The sequence below is a fragment of the Oryctolagus cuniculus genome, chromosome 14 (genome assembly GCF_964237555.1).
Source record: "Oryctolagus cuniculus chromosome 14, mOryCun1.1, whole genome shotgun sequence".
Taxonomy (NCBI): domain Eukaryota; kingdom Metazoa; phylum Chordata; class Mammalia; order Lagomorpha; family Leporidae; genus Oryctolagus; species Oryctolagus cuniculus.
The window spans coordinates 85,883,038-85,905,731 of NC_091445.1; the positions used below are offsets into that span (position 1 = coordinate 85,883,038).

At 41.2% G+C, this 22,694-nt stretch overlaps 1 protein-coding gene across 4 annotated transcripts in view; it reads left to right on the forward strand.

Annotated features, from left to right (window-relative positions):
• Positions 1-22,694, forward strand: part of CWC27 (CWC27 spliceosome associated cyclophilin) — a 233,224-nt gene that overhangs the window by 122,581 nt on the left and 87,949 nt on the right. The window contains exon 12 of one of the 4 annotated variants that reach the window (XM_051853711.2): positions 7,282-11,134. The exons of the other annotated variants lie outside the window; for them this stretch is intronic. Coding sequence (XP_051709671.2) covers positions 7,282-7,313 — 32 coding nt within the window. The 3' untranslated portion in view covers positions 7,314-11,134. Of the gene's footprint in view, positions 1-7,281; positions 11,135-22,694 lie in introns of those variants that run through there. 4 annotated transcript variants of the gene reach the window in all.

Consider the following 22,694-nt stretch of genomic DNA (forward strand, 5'->3'; position numbering starts at 1 on the left):
CTTAGATCTTTTAAATTGGCAAATATTGCTGATATGATAGTTGTTTATTATGAAAGATTATAAATTTCAGTGAACACTGCATTATATTTGAAGTTCCTATGCAGTTCTTAACTCAGGTATTACTTCTTTCACCATAATTACAAATAATTTCATGAGCCATCTTATTACAAAGCATTATATAGATGAAGTAGAATTTTAGACATCCTTGAATGTATATCAGAACTCTAGCCTATCTTCTCAGCTGACAGATACTCATTCTAAGGTTAGAACTACATGAACTCTGGGAATAGTTCCAGAGGTTCTCAAATGTATTTGCATAGTAAGATTCTCACATGAAATTGGAAAGAGTTATTTGACCTTGGCTCTGTTACGTCATGCATCAGCTGAGCTGAATATTCTCTTGAACCTATTCAGAAAAGATTTCTTGATTGGCTATATAGCTACACATCATGCTTTTGCAACGCATTTTGGTTTAGTTTAAGTTGTCTGAGAATTCTGGCAACTCATAATGATTTGATCTTTTGAAGATTTTATGTTATATCTAGCAACTTAACTTGCCAGTAAATTTAGAACCAGATAAGTGATATTTTTTTAAAATCTTTTGGGCCAGAGTTGTGGCATAGCTGGTAAAGCCGCCGCCTGCAGTGCCGGCATTCTATATGGGCGCCAGTTCAAGTTCCGGCTGCTGCTTTTCTGATCCTGCTCTCTGCTGTGGCCTGGGAAAGCAGTGGGGATAGATAGCCTGGGTCCTTGGGCCTCTGCACCCTTGTGGGAGACCTGGAAGAAGCTCCTGGCTCCTGGCTTCAGATCGGTGTAGCTCCGGCCATTGAGTGCATCAGCAGATGGAAGACCTCTCTCTGCTTCTCTCTCTGTGTAACTCAGACTTTCAAACAAATAAATAAAAATCTTTAAAAGAACAGTGTTTTGGATAAGTTGGTGTAGCAAATTGTTATGTAGACCTACATTCTGTCCCAACTTTCATATGGTTGCTGTGCATCACAGTTGCTGATATAGAGATTAAAAATATGTTGAATTTGTTATTTTTAATACTAATTTTGATAGTAATACTGGGTGGTGGGTACATGAAGCATTGATGTTTATAAAATGCTTTGGAATATTATAGCTTCTCAAAAAATAAGAATCTTAATTACAGTTGTTAGTAGTAAAGTTATTTAAATCTTGGTGTCTTGATTTTCTAATCATAAATTCAGGGATAAAATTCTTTGTACAGTCCTCAAGATTCTTTTAAATAAATTAAGTAATGAGAAAATTGTTAATATATTTTCAATATTGGATAAAATAAAAAGAAAATAATTTTAAATTTGTAAGAAGAAAGCTGTAACTTCCTGGTTCCATTTTCTTTCCTATCCAATCCTACAAATTGAGAGTGTTAATTTTAATATTGTTGCTGTTCCAGTTATCTACAAATATGTGTGTATACATATATATATATATATAAAAAAATATACACAAAGTCCCAAAATAAACTTTCTCTTCATGTTTTTCAAAGTTGCAATTCTATATTGATACTCTGTTAAAAAGGTATTTTGAACCTGTATAGATATTCTTAGTAAAGCTTCTGGTATTATTATTTCCTGGTCAATCCACCTGTCAAGTTTTTTTTTTTTTTTTTAAGATTTATTTTATTTATTTAAAAGAGTTACAGAGAGAGGTAGAGACAGAGAGAGAGGTCTTCATCCGCTGGTTCACTCCCCAGATGGCCACAACAGCCGGAGCTGCACCAATCCGAAGCCAGGAGCCAGGAGCTTCTTCCGAGTCTTTCACGTGGGTGCAGGGGCCCAAGGACTTGGGCCATCTCTACTGCTTTCTCAGGCAATAGCAGAGAACTAGATGGGAAAAGGAGCAGCTGGGACTAGAACTGGCACCCATATGGGATGCTGGCACCACAGGCCAGGGCTTTAACCCACCACGCCGCAGAGCCAGCTATCATTTGTCAAGTCTTAATACTTGCTGGCTATTGCCAAGTCATTTTAGAATATATTGTATTATCTTTGAATTAGAAGCACTTGTGAAGTGACCTATAAGAGCAAGCCTTTTGCTCTAATACTTATGCATTAAAATGCATAATTTTCACCTTCTTCTGTGAATGGAAGTCTCCCACTAAATCAGATGTGATACCTTCTCCAGGAATTCTGACATCATAGGAAATCACTTTTAATCAAGCAATGAATATTCCATTGGCTTTATAATATTTACCTGGGTCCCTCAGCCAAATCCTTAGCCATATTTATGCAGATAATTCAAGACTTATTTTAGTCATATCCTGCTTTTAAATCTGTTATGTCTCATTAGGCAAGTTACTTTAAAGTCTGGACCCATATGTTTCTCTCTATATAAACTGAAAGACAAATAGGACTTGTTATTCCTTATATCACATGGATGTTGTTGGGTAAATGCTTTATATTAATATGACATCTTCATTTTTGCCATTGGGTTGACATATATTTACTTCTTTTTTTCCCCCAGAAACGTTTTATTTAAGATATACAAACTTCGCTGGTGCCGCAGCTCAATAGGCTAATCCTCCGCCTGTGGCACCGGCACACCAGGTTCTAGTCCCAGTCGGGGCGCTGGATTCTGTCCCGGTCGCTCCTCTTCCAGGCCAGCTCTCTGCTGTGGCCAGGGAGTGCAGTGGAGGATGGGCCAAGTGCTTGGGCCCTGCACCCCATGGGAGACCAGGATAAGCACCTGGCTCCTGCCATTGGATCAGCGCAGTGCACCGGCTGCGACGGCCATTGGAGGGTGAACCAACGGCAAAGGAAGACCTTTCTCTCTGTCTCTCTCTCTCACTGTCCACTCTGCCTATCAAAAAAAAAGATATACAAACTTCATGCATTTCACAAATACAACTTTAGGAACATCGTGATTCTTCTTCCCACCCTACTTCTTAAAGCCTCCAGATAAAGTAAAATTCAAAAGTTACATTTCTTAGTTGAATACAGAATCTGCAGTAGGTTGTAACACCCCAATTTAGGTACATAAAGAATGTGGTGTTTTACTTTAGATACCAGAGATGTCAAAAGAGATGGACTGCAGGACAATCCTGTTTACAGCCTTGGAATCTCTCTAGTCTGCTGTAAATCATCAAGGCTGTGCATAGGATTGTTGTGGGGGTAAGAAATTTTGAATAAGGTTGATAATTAATTGGAGATACAGTTGGTTTCCTGTGTTGGCTCTGTCAAGTTCTTTAATAAACCATATAATCCTTTTCATTAAATTATGGTTAAGTCCTTTCCAGGTTTCTTTAAGTTTCATCCTACACAAACCAGTACCAAAGTGCTGATGCTCACATGGAGATACAGGTTTAAACATATTCTGTAATCAGCTGTAGGGAGATAAGGTGTCAGATGCTCTTTTCAAGGTTCTAAGCAAACAATACCTGCTCTGTGACTAGTGCCAGAAATTAGAGGAGGAAGGAAAACCTGAGCTTGTACATCAGGAAAGAATTGTAAAGCCTTCTCATGAAACTCACCACTGCGGGGCTTAACACCTCTCAGGTTGCTCTGGGCCATTTCAGGTTTCTTCCGACTCTGTTTCTCACACAATGTTAAGTCAGACCACGTGCCTCAGGCTTGCTAGGTTGTGAACATGTACAATTTTTGACTACTTTTCATTTATCTGATGTACAGTGTTAAACAAGCTTCCTCCAGGTTTTTATAAGAAAAAGAAACCCTCTTGGAATGTTAACTCCGTGTTGTGCTAATACCACATATAATTAATTCTTCTCATGGATCAAATCAGTCCTTTTTTCCACAGTGGTTAACTTTCTTCAGGTATCTGTGACTCATCATTTTTTTTCCTTTGGATGCTAGAAGTATCAGACCTCTTTGTCCCTATTTTTCCTGTTTTTAGTCTGTTTAATCTGTGTGCTAACTATAATGTATTTGGACTTACCACAGTAGCCTGTCAGGCCATCAGTCATGGCCTGTTTCCTCTTACTTAAGGCATTGCTGCTGACATATCAATGATCTGGTTTTCCAACTTCCAGATAGATTGGAGAATAATAAAAGTAAGCAAGAGTGTACTCTAAAAGGATGAATTTTTTGATACATTAAGTATATCTCAATAATCAAAAAAATTAAGAATAAATAAAGAAAAGTCAGAGCAAGGGCTCATCAGTGGACCTTTGTAGGGTACTATTTTGTTGGAATAAAAATTTGCCTAGCGGCGCCGGCACACCGGGTTCTAGTCCCGGTCGGGGCGCCGGATTCTGTCCCGGTTGCCCCTCTTCCAGGCCAGCCCTCTGCTGTGGCCCGGGAGTGCAGTGGAGGATGGCCCAGGTGCTTGGGCCCTGCACCCCATGGGAGACCAGGAAAAGCACCTGGCTCCTGGCTCCTGCCATCGGATCAGCACGGTGCGCCGGCCGCATCGCGCTGGCCGCGGCGGCCATTGGAGGGTGAACCAACGGCAAAGGAAGACCTTTCTCTCTGTCTCTCTCTCTCTCTCACTGTCCACTCTGCCTGTCAAAAAAAAAAAAAAAAAATTTGTTGTTTGTGTATGTGTGTGTGTGTATGTTGTGTGTGTTTTTCAAAAACTGGAAGAGAAAAGCATGGTTATAGACCCCATCTGATAGTAGCAAGAGAAGATAGTTGACCACATCATTCTAGGTCATGACACACAAGAAGATGGCAGTCAAATATTATGGACACATTTGCTTTAGATACTTCATTTGTTCTGAAAGCATACCAGTGTCTTTAATAAATAAATAAATAAAAGAAATGAGTTTTACTTATTTGAAAAAGTTATAGAGAGAGAGAAAGAGAGGGAGGGAGAGAGGGGTCTTCCATCTGCTGGTCTACTCCCCAAATGGCTGCAATAGCTGGAGCTGAGCCAATCCAAAGCAGGGACCAGGGGCTTCCTCCAAATCTCCTGGATGCAGGGGCCCAAGGAATTGGGCCATCCTACACTGCTTTCCCAGGCATATTAGAAGGGAGCTGGATCAAAAGTGGAGCAGCCAGGACTTGAACCAGCACCCATACGGGATGCCGTCACTGCAGGCTGGCCCCAGCGTACCAGTATCTTTAAATGATAAACTTATGTATGCTCATTGGAAAAACCCTGATTCATTAAGGTCAGATGATATTTATTGGTCTTTAACAAGTTAGAGAATGGGGAATGAGTCTAAACTAAGTGTTAAAATTGTTAATATTCTAATAAATTAAAGATGAAATTCTCTTATCTGGAACATTCATTTGTATGAAACTCTTCATTCTCTTCAAGTCCTGGAGAAATAAGTCTTCACTCTCTACCTAGGATAGTCTCTCAAGTGAAATATTATTGAACACATTATTACCTTCATGTACTAGAAAGTATGCTATATTCTCTGCCTGTTAAATACATTGAGAGAGAGAGAGAGAGACGCTTCCCATCTACTGGTTCATTCTCCCAAATGTCTACAACAGCTGGTGCTGGGCAGGCCAAAACTGAGAGCCAGGAACTCAGTACAGGTCCTCTCCATTATAAAGGTGGCAGGGACCCAACACTTAAGTCATCACCTCTTGGCTCTCCAGCTCTTATTAGCAAGAAGCTGGACTTGGAGCTGGAGCCAAGGACTTGAACCTAGGCTCTGCAATATGGGATACAAGCGTCTGAACCACTAAGCTACTCCTGCCCGTGGCATGCTATATTCTTGCCAGTGTTTTCAATAAGATAGTTTTAAAAGACTAAATATTTTGAAGGTCTACGTGTACATAATGTCAGAGTTACATAAAGGATTTAATTTTTTGGTAAAGTATTTAAGAGGTGACCATCTTAAAATTTTGTCCATAAATTTCTTAGGGTTTGGTTTGTTTTGTTTTTTAACAATCCATTGAAAGCCTTTGGGCTTAGACCACTGATATTTTATGTATTATAATAAAATAATGATCAAAAATCCATCCTGAGCATTACCATTAAATATACTGAGTCAAGCATGACAGAAATAATCAAAATCTTTATATTTATCAAAACTGGCAGCAAACTGGAGATTTCTGAAAAACTAATAAATATACAATTATGAGAGCACTGTAAATGTGGAGCCATTAACCTAGAATTTAATTATTACGTACAATGAAACTCTAACCAATCTACATATTTTTACATTACTTAAATTCTGGACCATCTTACAGGCCTCCTATCTATTGCTTCTTTTAAGAACTGATGTATAAGAGGAGGCTTTGGCTCCTGCTGTTATAGACATTGCAGCACATCCAGCTCTGTAGAAGTGGTGCCAAAGCAAATGAGAGCCAGACACACACTGGGCAACTCTATGACTCGCTGAGGAAAAATAACTAAATGTGAATTCTTTGTGCACACTTGCTGGGAGGAGCACAACAGAAGCGCCCAGATACTTCCATTAACTTCTCACAGTTTTCTTTTTTCATTCTTCTTTTTTAAAGATTTATTTATTTCCTTGAGAGTCTGAGTTACAGAGAGAGAGAGGTCTTTCATGCTCTGGTTCAATCCCCAAATGGCCACAATGGCTAGAGCAGGGCCAATCTGAAACCAGGAGCCAGGAGCTTCCTGTGGGTCTCCCATGTGGGTGCAGCCATCAGCAGGGAGCTGGTAGGAAGTGGAGCAGCCGGGACTTGAACTGGCACTTCAATGGGATGCCAGCACCACAGGCAGATGCTTAACCTACTATACCAGAGCACCGGCCCCAACTTCTCAGTTTTCTAAGATGGGCTCAGAGAGGGGGAAACCATGTCTGCTAAAGTGAAGGGAGAATTTAAAGAAATGGCAAAGGTAGACAAGGTTTGTTATAAAAAGAGAAATGAAAACCTAAATCCCTCTTAAAGGGAAACAAAAAAGAAATTCAAGGATCCCAATGCAGTCAAGAGGCCTCCTTCAGCCTTTTTCTTGTTCTGTTCTGAGTGTTACTGCTCAAAATCAAAGGAAAACACCCTCGCATATCCATTGGTAGATGTTGCAAAGAAACTGGGAGTGATGTGGAATAACACTGCTGCAGATGACAAGTAGCCTGATGAAAAGTAGGCAGCTTGGGCCGGCACTGTGGCGTAGTGGATAAAGCCGCAGCCTGCAATGCTGGTATCCCATCTAGGTGCCAGTTCGGTCCTGGCTGCTCCACTTCCAATCCACAGGTCCTGCTGTGCCCTGAGAAGCAATGAAAGATGGCTCAAATCCTTGGGCCTCTGCACCCACATGGGAGATCCAGAAGAAGCTCCTGTCTCCTGGCTTCACATCAGTGTAGCTCCAGCCATTGTGGCCATACAAAAAAGGATATTGCTGCATATTAACCTAAAGGAAAATCTCTTGCTACAGAAAACATGGCAGGAGGGAGTGGTCAAAGCTGAAAAGAGCAAGAAAATGAAGAGGAAGAGGTGGAGGAGGGAGATGAAGAAGATAATGATGATGAATATGTTGGTTCTATCACAGAATTTTTTTCTTGTCTATAAAGCATTTAACCCCCCTGTACACAGCTTACTCCTTTTAAAGAAAAAAGTTGAAGCATAAGGTTGGGTAAGACTTGTTTTTAGGGGTCGGCATTGTGGCATAGCAGGTTAAGCCACTGCCTGCAATGCCAACATCCCATATGAGCATCTCGTATCAAGTCCCAGCTGCTCCACTTCTGATCTAGCGTCCTGCTGATGTGCCTGGGAAGGTGGCAGAAAATGGCCCAAGGCCTTGGGCCCCTGCACCCATGTGGGAGACCCATATGAAGCTCCTGGCTTCTGGCTTCCACCTGACCTAGCCTGGGCCTCTGTGGCAATTTGAGGAGTGAACTAGTGAATGGAAGATCTCTCTCTATCTCCCTCTCTCTTTCTGTGACTCTGCACTTAAAATAAAATAAAATCTTTTTTTAAAAATATTTGTGGTTTTTTTGTTTTGTTTTGTTTTGTTTTGTTTTGTTTTGTTTTGTTTTCTGACAGGCAGAGTGGACAGTGAGAGAGAGAGACAGAGAGAAAGGTCTTCCTTTTTGCCGTTGGTTCACCCTCCAATGGCTGCCACGGCTGGTGCGCTGCGGCCAGCGCACCACACTGATCCAAAGGCAGGAGCCAGGTGCTTCTCCTGGTCTCCCATGGGGTGCAGGTCCCAAGCACTTGGGCCATCCTCCACTGCACTCCCTGGCCACAGTAGAGAGCTGGCCTGGAAGAGGGGCAACCGGGACAGAATCCAGCGCCCCGACCGGGACTAGAAACGGTGTGCCGGCACCGCTAGGTGGAGGATTAGCCTATTGAGCCATGGCGCCGGCCAAAGATTTGTTTTTAAACTGTACAGTATCTTTTTTTGTGTAACTAGTGCCATACTGAATGTGGCTTTAGATAGCCATGTTGGTATTTTCAATAGCCACTAACCTTGCCTGATACAGTATGGGGGCTATAAATTGGCATGAAATTTAAAGCAAGTGCACAACACAAATCAGTTATATATGAGGACAGTAATTTTTTCATCTTCAGTTGTTTCTGATGCAGCTTATATGAAATAATCATTGCTCTTTGAACTGAATTTTGTAATTCCTTCTGAAAAAAGTTATATTTGTGTTGTTCATATTCTGAAGGCTTCTTTTTTAAAGATTTATTTATTTTAGCTGAAAGTCAGTTACACAAGAGAGAAGGAAAGGCAGAGAGAGAGGTCTTCCATCCATTGGTTCACTCCCCAGTTGGCCGCAACGGTCAGAGCTGCGCCAAACCGAAGCCAGGAGCTTCCTCCAGGTCTCCCACGCAGGTGCAGGGCCCAAGGGCTTGGGCCATCTTCTACTGCTTTCCCAGGCCATAGCAGAGAGTTGGATTGGAAGTGGAGCAGCCAGGAATGGAACCAGCGTCCGTATGGGAATATGGGAATGCCAGCACTGCAGGTGGCGGCTTTACTCTCTAAGCCTCTGCACGGCCCCTTGAATGCCTCTAAGTACAATTTTTTTTTTTTTTTTGGTAAAAAACAAAGAAACAAACAATGTATGTAGCATATCTTTTTCATACTTTCACTATCTTTTTTTTTTTTTTTTTTTTTTGAGTTAGAGATTTCGCATCCAATGGTTCAGTCCCTAATTGCCTGCAAAAGATAGAGCTGGGCTAGGCCATATCCAGAATCTGGAAACTCAGTCCAGGTCTCCCACAAGGGTGGCAGGACCCCAACGATGTGAACCATCACCTGCTGCCTCCCAGAGTGCACATTAGCAGGAATCTGCAATAGAGTTTAGCCAAGACTCAAACCCAGCTGCTCTACGTGTCCCAGGCTAGGGCTAACCACTTTACCAAATACTCACCCCCTTCACTATCTTAGTAGAGTTTTCTGATAAGCATTCTTCTTGCCTGGTGATTGGTGTAACTCCTATATAGGAAATTTGACAAGAGCCTTTAGCTATATATTTAGTAACTACACTTTGTCCTTCTTTTGCTATTATCTGTGTCATTCTTGAGTAAAAATAGGCTGATTGATACTGATAAGTATTAGTTTTTTGTTTTAAAAATTTGTTTGCTTTGTTTGAAAGGGAGAGCAACAGAGAGAAGGGGAGAGAAAGAGACAGAGATCGTCAGTTCTTTGGTTCACCCCGAAACAGCCACAACAGCAAAATCTTAGCCAGGCCAAACCAGGAGCCAGGAATTCCAGCCTGATCTCCCACATGGGTGGCAGGGACCCAACCACTTGGACCATCTTCCACTAGCTTCCCAAGCACATTAACAGAAAGCTGGACTGGAAGCAGAGAAGCCAGGACTCAAATTGGTACTCCTATATAGGATTCTGGCATCCCGAGTGACTGTTTAACCCACTGCACCACAATGCCAACCCCAGTATTTATCTCTTATGTTCTCCCTGATCGGCAACAACTAACTGAGCACCAAAGGGGAAACCTGTTGAAGTGAAATGGACACTCTGAGAAACAGTGACTTAATGAGCTCTTGTCCTGACTGTTGATGTACAATGTAATACTTTATCCATTTTAGTATTTTTGTTTTGTTTTGTTTTGTTCTAGTACTGTTGGTTGAACTCTGTAATTAACACACAGTTATTCTTAGGTGTTTAAATTTTAACTGAAAAGTGATTCCTGTTAAATATAAGAGTGGGAATAAGAGAGGGCAGAGATGTACAATTTGGGACATGCTCAATTGGACTTGCCCCAAGTGGTGGAGTTAGAAACGTGCCAGGGGATTCCAGTACAATCCCATCAAGGTGGCATGTACCAATGCCATCTCACTAGTCCAAGTGATCAATTTCAGTTCACAATTGATCACACTGATAGGTCTAAGAGTCAAAGGGATCACACAAACAAGACTAGTGTCTGCTAATACTAACTGATACAATAGAAAAGGGATAGAATGATCCAACATGGGAAGCGGGATACACAGCAGACTCATAGAATGGCAGATGTCCTAAATAGCACTCTGGCCTCAGAATCAGCCCTTAAGGCATTCGTATATGGCTGAAGAGCCCATGAGAGTATTTTAGGCATGGAAAGCCAAGACATATTATATGTTTGGAGCCTAAATGGAAATAATTACAAATTTTTGTCCACTTTAGAAAGTAAAAGAGGTGATGGGTATATATACCTGTGTGTATGCATATGCTCACATACATATGTATGCATGCACAAAGAAGCAGGTTGTATTTTGTTGTTTTGTTTTGGAATTTAGATTGTCTCAAAGGGAACTAATATCATCATTAAAAGTTTGATTATAACCAGTGTTCCCAGTTGGAAATAGAGTTGTTAACTTTTCCAGACTGCTGTCAAGACCTTACTTTAAGTAAGATGTTTTCCTTTTATGTGACATTTTCTGAGGTTTTGCCAAAAATGACATCAAACGTATACAGTAATTCATCTGAGTCCTGAGTTTCTTCAACATCTTGCAGCACTTAATCAAGTTTGAAAAAGATACTCTTTTCACAACTTACAGTGTAAACCTGTGAATATGTTGCATAAAACTGACTGTGGACTGTTTAATCTTCCTGGTATCAGGTTGATTTTTTAAAATGATTAATGTAGTATGCTAAAAATTTTTAAAGGTTCTTGGTTTCAAAATTTTTCACATAAACTCCTGGCAGATGGTATAACTGCAGCTTTTGGATATTACTATTTTTTTCATGTAAAAATCAAGTAATCCTCAAATTATATTAATAGCTACGTTTAAAGGATTTGCAACACTAGAAAGCACACAAGGAATAATGAAGTACTCAGAACTAACAAGATGTCCACATAATAAGAGATCATTAAGAATTTATTTTGATAAACAAAAATATTTTATATTGATTTATTTACTTTGTTTTTAGAAAAAAAAAAGTCTACAGTAGCCTGTGAGCTCACAAACATAATGTTGCAGTATGTTTAAAATGTTAAAATAGGCCGGCGCCGCAGCTCACTAGGCTAATCCTCCTCCTAGCGGCGCCGGCACACCGGGTTCTAGTCCCGGTCGGGGCGCCGGATTCTGTCCCGGTTGCCCCTCTTCCACGCCAGCCCTCTGCTGTGGCCAGGGAGTGCAGTGGAGGATGGCCCAGGTGCTTGGGCCCTGCACCCCATGGGAGACCAGGAAAAGCACCTGGCTCCTGGCTCCTGCCATCGGATCAGCGCGGTGCGCCGGCCACAGCGCGCTGTCCGCGGCGGCCATTGGAGGGTGAACCAACGGCAAAAGGAAGACCTTTCTCTCTGTCTCTCTCTCTCACTGTCCACTCTGCCTGTCAAAAAAAAAAAAAAAATGTTAAACTAAGGTAGCCTTAAGAAATGTCTCAAGCATCAGAAATTCTGCTCCTGAATATGCTCTATTCTGCAATCATCACAGTTTTGGCCTTAAAAATGGCCTCTGGCCCTACTTTTCTATCATATACAAGGGCCAACCAATTAAAGGAATCATCCGATAACATACAGCAAAGTAGAAGCAATAGAACTCAGGACACCTGGTTTCCAGTCCAGTGCTCTTAAAACTACTCTATGCAGACTGGAATAGATACCGTCTATAAAGTTTTAATTGCTTTTTTAAAAAATCTACCTTGGTTTAGGCTGGAATAATTATTTATAAAACACTCTCAGTAAGAATACTATCATGAGCACATTATCTTCATAAACATATGCCCTTTTCCAGGATTAAAAATGGAATTTTGCAATTAATAGCAAAAAAATTTCAAGGTTACAGAAAACATCAGTTCTTGGCAACATGGCCGACTAGGGGTCCAAAGTGTCTCACCCATTGAAAATAACTAATAACGTAAGATATAAAAACATCTCATATACTCCTATGGCTGACAACAAAAAATGCAAGTAATACTTAAACCAGGGAATAAGCAAAGGTGTGAAGTAAGACAAATACATAGAACACGGGGCCTGGCTTTCACCCTGTTGATATTTGTTGAACTGAGTGAACTGAAACATTGTTTTGTTTTGTTTTGTTTTGTTTTGTTTTGTTTTGTTTTTTGAGGTTTCACAAAGTTCATGGAAGAGAATGCACAACCTAAGTTCTTCCCAAGGTAGGAAGGGTCTAATAGGAGACTATTCCAAGTAACTGGGGATCCACAGGACCCTATCTTTAGAGGCAGGGAGAGTTAGAATTAGAATTAAATATGGTCACCTCACCCCCATAAGAGGACTATAAGGAAAACTGCCTATCTTGAGTCATAGCATAGAAGATTGAGTGCAAGGGATCAACTTTGAGCTCTAACAACAAAGCAGTCTTCCTATCAGTTTGGAACTAACATTTACTCTGTCTGGGTAGTCTCAAAATCTGTCTTCCAAATATTTAGCCAAAAATAGTCCTGCATCCTAAGTACCCTAAGAAACCTGTTACAATCAAACAAAACCTTTCAGGATGAACCTACTTTCATTCCCAATTCACACACACACAAAAAGAGCAGCTTCAAATCCACACAAACACACACACACCCCCCAAATTCAGACACTCCAGCTAAAAGCTAGTAGAAACATCAGGAAACACAATTAGAACCACAAAATTTCAGATTTTATTCAGATACTAAAGATAAGATGTATATATAATATACATCATGAAATGATAGACTTATAAATATCTATAGAGATAGATATTTCTATAGATATCTCTATAGATAGATATAAAGAACAAGCACATTTTAAAACAAAGGATAGATATCTCCTGGAATGGGAACTGTAATAGTTAGCATTAAAAACTCATATTTTATAGCAAATTTCATACTGCTATAAAGGGCATTAGTAAATTGAAAGATAGAATTGAAATATTATGTAGAATTCAGCTCAACAAGAAATGAGAGACCTGGAAGAATAGAAAAATTCTCTGATAAATGTATAATCCCATTCCAGAAGGAGATCAGAGGTCAAGTAGAGGCAATAGGTGAAAAATTGAGAGCTGGGAATATTTTGTAACTAAGGAAAAATTAGTTTACAGAGTAAAGAAGCCATTCTAAAACTAAAAGAAGATAGGAAAAAATAAATCCAGATCACATACAGCATGGTAGAACTTAAGAGCATTGAGGGGCCGGCGCTGTGGCGTAGCAGGTAAGGCTGCCTCCTGCAGTGCCGCATCCCATATGGGCACTGGTTCAAGTCCCTGACTCCTCCACTTCCAATCCAGCTCTCTGCTGTGGCCTGGGAAAGCACTGTAAGATGGCCCAAGTCCTTGGGCCCCTGCACCTGTGTGGGACCCAGAGGAACCTGGCTCCTGGTTTCAGATTGGCGCAGGTCTGGCTGTTGCAGCCAATTGGGTAGTGAACCAGCAGTTGGAAGACACCCCGTGTGTGTGTGTGTGTGTGTGTGTGTGTGTGTGTAAGTGTAACACTGACTTTCAAGTAAAATAAATAAATCTTAAAAAAAAAAAAAAGCGATAAGAGCAGCTGTAGCGGCCATTTGGGGAGTGAACCAATGGAAAGAAGACCTTTCACTCTGTCTCTCTCACTGTCTATAACTCTACCTGTCAAATAAAAAAAAAAATAAGAGCATTGAACACAAAGTCATCTTTTTTTTTGGGGGGGGGGGGACAGGCAGAGTGGACAGTGAGAGAGAGAGACAGAGAAAGGTCTTCCTTTTCCGTTGGTTCACCCCCTAATGGCTGCTGCAGCCGGCACGCTGCGACCCGCACACCGCACTGATCCGAAGCCAGGAGCCAGGTGCTTCTCCTGGTCTTCCATGGGGTGCAGGGCCCAAGCACTTGGGCCATCCTCCACTGCACTTCTGGGCCATAGCAGAGATCTGGACTGGAAGAGGAGCAACCGGGACAGAATCTGGCGCCCCGACTGGGATTAGAACCTGGGGTACCAGCGCCGCAGGTGGAGGATTAGCCTATTGAGCTGCGGCGCCAGCCACAAAGTCATCTTTAAAGCATCCAGAGAGAAAAGACATTATCATTTTAAAGTAAAAGCTGGGGTCCTGCACTGTGGTATAGCAGGTTAAGCTGCCCCGTGCCTTGCTGGCATCTCATATGGGCTCCAGTTCTGGCTGCTCCACTTCCGATCCAGCTCTCTGCTGTGGCCTGGGAAGGCAGTAGAGGATGGCCCAAGTGCTTGGGCCCCTGCACCCACATGGGAGACCAGGAAGAAGCACATGGCTTCTGGCTTCGGATCCATGCAGCACCAGCCGTAGCGGCCATTTGGGGAGTGAACCAAGGGAAGGAAGACCTTTCTCTCTCTCTCTCTCTCTCTCTCTCTCTCTCACTGTCTATCTCTCTCTGTCAAATAAATTTTTAAAAAGATTTTAAATGGCACAAAATGAGATAGGGGAAATAAAAGATGGCTATATCAATACCTGTATTAAAATAATGCAAAAAGGAGGCCGGCACTGTGGTATAGTAGGCTTAGGCATCGGTATCCCATATAGGTGCACATTTGTGTGCTGGCTTTTCCTCTTCCAATCCAGCTCTCTGCTATGGCCTGGGAAAGCAGTAGAATCTGGCCCAAGTCCTTGGGCTGCTGCACTCACATGGGAGATCCGGAGGAAGCTCCTGGTCCTGGCTTTTGATTGGCACAGCTCCAGCCAATGCGGGCATCTGGGGAGTGAACAGGCGGATGGAAGACCTCTGTTTCTCTGCCTCTTCCTCTCTGTAACTGTCTTTCAAATAAATAAAGTCTTTTAAAAAAAAAGTTAAAAAAAATTTTAGAGGATGTTTTCAAACAGGTTATATTCTGTGATACAATGCAATTGTTGAGGCCGGCGCCACGGCTCACTAGGCTAATCCTCCGCTTTGCGGTGCCGGCACACTGGGTGCTAGTCCTGGTCGGGGCGCCGGATTCTGTCCCGGTTGCCCCTCTTCCAGGCCAGCTCTCTGCTGTGGCCAGGGAGTACAGTGGAGGATGACCCAAGTGCTTGGGCCCTGCACCCATAGGAGACCAGGATAAGTACCTGGCTCCTGCCATCGGATCAGCGCGGTGCTCTGGCCACAGTGCACCAGCCGCAGCGGCCATTGGAGGGTGAACCAATGGCAAAAGAAGACCTTTCTCTCTGTCTCTCTCTCTCACTGTCCACTCTGCCTGTCATAAAAAAAAAAAAAAGAAAAAAAAAACACAATGCAATTGTTGAGAATTATAGCCCGCCCTTTATATCTTTGAGATTTATATCCTGTGGTCAGCTAAGTACATATCAAAAATATTTGGGAAAAATAATTGCATCTGTGCTGAATACGTGTAGATTTTTTTCTTGCCATTATTCTCTAATGAGGGAACATAGTGTAACAACTATTCACGTAGTGTTTACATTGTATTAGATATTAAAAATAATCTAGGCGTCATCTAAAATATACTAAAGGATGTGCATAGGCTATATGTAAATGTCATTTCATTGTATATTAAGGACTTGAACATCCAAAGATTTTAGTAACCACAGGGGCACCTGAAACCAATTCCCCACACCAAGGGACAACTGTAGTAACAACCAATTTTAAGGAGTTACTGGTTTTTTTTTTTTGTTTTTTTGTTTTTTTTTTTTTTGACAGGCAGAGTGGACAGTGAGAGAGAGAGACAGAGAGAGAAAGGTCTTCCTTTGCCGTTGGTTCACCCTCCAATGGCCGCCGCTGCAGCCAGCGCACCGCGCTGATCCTGGCAGGAGCCAGGAGCCAGGTGCTTTTTCCTGGTCTCCCATGGGGTGCAGGGCCCAAGCACCTGGGCCATCCTCCACTGCACTCCCTGGCCATAGCAGAGAGCTGGCCTGGAAGAGGGGCAACCGGGACAGAATCCGGCGCCCCGACCGGGACTAGAACCCGGTGTGCCGGCGCCGCAAGGTGGAGGATTAGCCTATTGAGCCACGGCGCCGGCCAGGAGTTACTGGTTTCTAAGAATGTTCATGCAGTCCTAACAGTACGTAGAAGCAGTTGCAGCTTTAGGTGTTAATATTTCAAGAAATTATCATAAAAGTTCCCGTGGAAAAGAAGCTTTTTAAAGAAAACATCAGGCAAAATTAAGCCAATGAAGTAACAGGAAAGAATAATAAAGAGCAGAAATCAATAAAATAAAAACCATTTTTAGAGCTGGGTTACAGTAATTAAAATGACCAGTAGTGTAACTTCTTAGCCCCTTGCACGTAACAGATATTCAGAACATTAATTTGACTTTATAGTATTAGATGTTTGTCACTTTTCTTTCCCAGATGTCCTTCTACTAAAGACAAAGCAAAATCTACTTGCTGTGTGCAATGAGTGCCATAAAAGGAGTTTCTATTTATAGACCTAGTTTTATAAGCTACAAAACAAGCTGCTGTTAAAGAGAGAAAAGGAGAGAGGAACAGACAGATAGACTTTAAAAATACCATGTTTAAAGAAGACTGAGGATTACTTCTTGATGCAGAACAGCCCAGGAGTAAACCCTTCAGGCCAGCAGGTCATTCTAGGACTCAGATTTTGTTAGTTTTTGCTTTTCTGCCATCTCCGGAGGTGTTATCACTCTCCACATGTTAGAACCTGGCACATCTCCATGTCTCGGTTCCAGGATGGTGAAAAGGGAAAGACTAAGTACCAACACATGACTTCATCTTTCTTTTTTGAAAGATTTATTTATTTATTTAAGAAGCAGAGCTACAGAGAGGGGGAGAGAGAGAGATCTTTCATCCACTGGTACCCTCCCCAGATGGTACCCTCCCCAGGACTGGGCCAGGCCAAAGCCAGGAAATTCATCTGTGCCTCCCTCATAGGTGTACAGCCCTAGGACTTCAGCCATCTTCTGCTACTTTCCCAGGCACATTAGCAGAGAGGTGGATGGGAAATGGAGCAACCAAGACTTGAAAGAGTGCCTGTTTGCTATGCTAGAGTCACAGGTGGCAGCTTAACCTGCAGTGCCACAATGCCAGCCTCAAATGATTTCATCTTGAAGTAGATGATCGAATGATGCACAAACTTTTTTCTTTTTGTCATACTATTCTGAAGTTACATGGCCACACATCAGTGTAAAAGAGACTGGGAAATGTAGTCTGTATTTGTGTGCCCAAGTGCCTAGCCAGAACACATCACTGGTGGGGATTGTGGGACTGGTTCTTTCACCAAAAGATAAATAGGGAAGCTAAATTCAGCAGAAATTTTAGCACATTCTGTTATATAATACCAAGAAAGTGCTAGGAAAAACCAAGGAGCCAGTAGACCATTTGGTCTGGAAAAGCTTGTTATGAAAAATGAATGAGATTCTACTGAAACATGGCACAGTGACTGGTAAAGTAAAAGGCATTTAACAAACATTTCTTGAGGAGTGAATGGAATTGCTTTTGGCTTAAGTAGATGTTTATATGGATGTAATAGCTAAGGAGGAAGGAAGAATTAGAATAAAGAAAGGCTATATAATTTTTAATATGAATCTGTGGTAAAATGAAAAGTACAGATGTACAAGTAATGAACAAAATAATTTCAGATAATAAAGGCTATGAAAATAATGTAAAACAAGACAACATGATGTAACAATGTATATTGCAAAGGGCCTAATCAAGAGGAAGATCCACAAACAGTAATTTGAACATAGAGAAAGACATTAGTAGATTATAAAGAATAAAGTAAACAATTTGATGTTTTGAAATGTATGCATGCCTGTGAAACTGTCACCACTATCAAGAAAATGAACATTTCCTTTAAGGACCAACATGTTCTCATGTACCTTGATAATCCCCTCTCCAATACTCAGGCAGAAAATCTTCTTATCATTTATAAAATTTGTGTTTTGTAGAATCTTATTTAAATGGAATTATATACTCTGTGTTCCCCATTTTTTTTTGTTTGCGTTTTTTTTGAGGGGGTAGTATGTGATATTCCCCCCTTTTTTTTTTGATCTGGCTTTTTTCACTCAGCCTAAGTGTTTTGAGATTTACCCTTCCTGTGTGTATAAATAGTTCAGTCATTTTATTATCCATTGTATATATATTGTAAATATACATATATTTGTATATATATTGTAAATATATAAAAAATTTGTGATATATATATTGTGATATATATATCACAAATTTTGATGTAGAAATAAAAAGCCTTGTGCTTTTATTTCTCTTGAGCAAGTATCTGGAAGTGGAATAGCTATGCCTTGTGATAGATGTATGTGTAACTTTTAAAAAAACTATTTCCAAACTGGTTGTGCTATTTTACATGTCTACAAATAGTACAGCAGATTTCCAGTTACTGCATATCCTTGTTAGTACTTGATATGGTATGGTTACTATTTAATTTCACCCATTCTAATAATTTTTACTCTTACTTTGTGGTTTTAAATTTGCATCTTTCAAATTGATGCATTATGATGAGCATCATTCCATATGCTTATTTGCCATCCACGTATGTTATGTGGCACAGTGTTTTTTCAGATTTTTTGTCCATTCTTTCATTGTGATGTTTATTTTCTACTATTGAATTTTGAAGGTTCTTTACATACTTTGAATATGAGATCATCATCAGATATGTGATTTGAAATTATTTTCTCCCAAACAGTAACTTATTTTTTTTTCATTCTCTTAATATGTCTTTCAAAGAAAAAAAAACTTAAGTTTTGAAGACCTCTGATCCATCAACATTTTCATTTTTGGATTGAGTTTTCAAATCCAAGAAATCTTTGCCTAATCTAAGATCACAATGATCTTCATCCATATGTTTTTCTAGAAATATTATGGTTTAAGCATTTTATGTTGAGGTATCTGATCTACTTTGCATTAATTTTTATATGTAACACAAGGTGTAGATTGAAGTACACTTATTTCCATATTGATTCCTTTTGTTCTACAGCATTTTTTCAAGATTTTATTTATTTATTTGAAAGTCAGAGTTACACAGAGAGAGAAGGAGAGAGAGGTCTTCCATCGTTTGTTCACTCCCCAATTGGATGAAACGGCCGGAGCTATGCTGATCCGAAGCCAGGAACAAGGAGCTTCCTCCAGGTTCCCCATGAGGGTGCAGGGACCCAAGGACTTGGGTCATTTTCTACTGCTTTCCCAGGCCATAGCAGAGAGCTGGATCAGAAGTGGAGCAGCCAGGTCTTGAACTGGCACCCATATGGGATGCTGGCACTGCAGGTGGTGGCTTTACCTGTTATGCTACAGCACCAGCCCTCTACAGCATTTTTTGAAAAGACTATCTTTTCTCTACTAAATTACCTTTGTACTTTTGTTGAAAATCACTTGACCCTGTATGTGTGAGTTTATTTCTAGGCTTCCTATTCCGTTCCCTTTATTTGTCTGTTTTATACCAATGTTACACTGTTTTGATCACTATAGTTTTATAAATCTTGAAGTCAGTTATAAGTCTTCCACATACTTTACGAATCATTTTGTCTGTTCTAGACCCCCTGCTTTTTTTTTGTTTTTGGCAGGCAGAGTTAGACAGTGAGAGAGAGAGAGAGACAGAGAGGAAGGTCTTCCTTCCGTTGGTTACTCCCCAAATGGCTGTGGTGCGCTGATCCAAAGCCAGGAGCTAGGTGCTTCCTCCTGGTTTCCCATGCTGGTGCAGGTCCCAAGCACTTGGGCCATCCTCCACTGCCTTCCCGGGCCACAGCAGAGAGCTGGCCTGGAAGAGGAGCAACTGGGACAGAATCCGGCGCCACAACAGGGACTAGAACCCAGGGTGCTGGCACTGTAGGCGGAGGATTAGCCAAATGAGCCATGGCGCTGGGCAGTCCCCTGCATTTTCTATGAATTTTACAGCACCCTGTTTATTCATCTTCTGCCCCCACCCAACCCCCTCTCCAACTAAAAGAAAATAGAAAAACTTCTGGAATTTTGAAATTGGATTAAATTTATAGATTAATTTAAAGAAAAATGACATGTTGATATTATTGGATATTACCACCCATAAATGTGTTTTATCTTTCCATTTAAGTTCTCCTTTAACTTAATTAATTTAATAAGTGGATTAATTTATGTAATTTCTCTGGACACTGTTTTATAATTTTTTTTAAATGTTTATTTATTTATTTATTTAGGAAGTAGAGTTAAAGACAGTGAGAGGGAGAGACAAAGAGAAATCTTCCTTCCACTGGTTCACTCCCTAGATGGCCACAATGGCCAAAGCTGCACCAATCCAAAACTAGGAGCCAGGAGCTTCTTCTCCACACAGGTGCAGGGGCCCAAGTAGTTGTGCCATCTTCTCCTGCTTTCCTAGGCCATAGCAGAGAGCTGAATTGGAAGAGAAGCAGCCAGGACTAGAACCAGCTCCCATATGGATGCCAGCATTGCAAGTGGCTTTACCCACTACTCCACAGCGCCAGCCCCCTGTTTTGTAATTTTTAATGTGGAAGTCTGGAGTATATATTTGGCTCATCTCCCCATAGTATTTCATGTTTTTATGCTAATATAGATGGTTTTATCTAATTGATAGACTTAATTATTTAGAAGAGTTCAGATTTACAGAAAAATTGAATGGTATTGTCACATAACCCCTTCCCTCATCTCACACAATTTCACATATTATTAACATCTTTTTTGTGACCCCATTACACCCTGTTGTATATTCTCATAGTTACTACAGATCAGGAATTTAGAAAGTTTGGCTGTGAAGTTTAGCAGTTTATTGAGTTTAAATGAAAAATGTTGGCCAAGGCTATGAATCCAAAGGCTTGATTTGGGAGAAAAAGTCTGCTTCTAAGTTGACTCACTCAACATGGCTGTTGGTAGGGAGCCGCCACTCTTTACCATATGGGCCTCTCCACAGTTTTGTTTTCATAATGCAATATCTGGACTCATGTAGAGCAAGTGATTCTAGTGGTAGGGTAGGGTGAAGGTAAGGTAAGGTGGACAGTGAGAGCAAGCAGGCAGGGAAGGGTTCTGGAGAAAGAGCTGCCATGCTTAGTATTAACTTAGTATTAAGTAAGTCCGGCACACATTCAAGGAAGGGAGTATTAGGCTTCATTTATTAAATACCTTCAAAGAGTCTGTGTATTTTAAACTACCATAAAGAGCAATCCAGGGATCTAAAACTGATCGATAAACACACTTAATATAACCAGGGGTCAGATGAGGGTCGGACTAGATGCCTTCCTAAGAATCCTTTCAGCTTGTACTAGTTGAATCAAAATACACTATACCCAGCCTTAAGACACCAGAACTGCTCTCTGTACGCCTTTAAACATCTAATAAATACATATTTGTTTGCTTGGCTCAAGTTTTTTGAGTGCCCCCTTTTCTTCACTCAAGCTCAGATACCCCAATAGCACATTCCTTACCATTAGAGTGAGTCTTCCAACCTCCTCCTGCCCCACTTTCTTGGCTTCTTGTCCATGAAGGGCCAATGTCTTTACATATATGTTTTGGAGCAGTGGCCCATTTGAGTAAGAGAAGAGGTATATGAACTTCACTCTTTGTCTTTTAATCTGAAAGGAAGAATGAAAGAACAAAAGAAATTGACGCTAGTAATAAATATATTAATTTTGAGGGTAAATGTTTAGAATTTTTTTACTTATAAGGATATGCGATAAAAAGTTTAAAGAACATTGCTCTAAGAATTGCGCTGAAATCCTGTCCACACTTGGTGCGTTTTTCCGATCTTCTGCGAACTGGAGGATTGATTCTTGGTTGCCTGCCCTTCCCTCCCTTTGCTTTAGCCATCATCCCATTTGATTCCTCACTCCTTAAGTTGGGCCGGTGCCGCGGCTCACTAGGCTAATCCTCCGCCTAGCGGCGCAGGCACACCAGGTTCTAGTCCCGGTCGGAGCGCTGGATTCTGTCCCGGTTGCCCCTCTTCCAGGCCAGCTCTCTGCTGTGGCCCAGGAGTGCAGTGGGGGATGGCCCAGGTGCTTGGGCCCTGCACCCCATGGGAGACCAGGAGAAGCACCTGGCTCCTGGCTCCTGCCATCGGATCAGCGCGGTGCGCCGGCCGCAGCGCGCCAGCCGCGGCGGCCATTGGAGGGTGAACCAACGGCAAAGGAAGACCTTTCTCTCTGTCTCTCTCTCTCACTGTCCACTCTGCCTGTCAAAAAAAAAAAAAAAAAAAAAAAAAAAGTTGAACCATTTCACTTGTTTAGAATGTTACAACTTGTAATAACTGCGTACAGCTTTTCACTGTTTAAACATGCAGATGTTAACATACAGTATGGCATTAACTGAGACATACGGTTTTGTCCTGAAAAGGCAGGGCTATATGAAGAATCTTCCTTTTGGTAAAGATAGATCAGGTAGCTTGGACTAAATTAGAATAACTAGAAGAGCTGGATAAATATTTAAACTCCCTTTAAAAGAAATCTTTAAGATATTGGAGAACTAATAAGAACGTGAAAGATTTCAGGACTAAGGGCCAATGGAAAATGGAAGTCCAGTGTTTGGGGGAACTCTTCCCTTAAGACAATGTGCTGAATTCAGAAAGCGTAATGGTGAGGTTGCAAAGTGG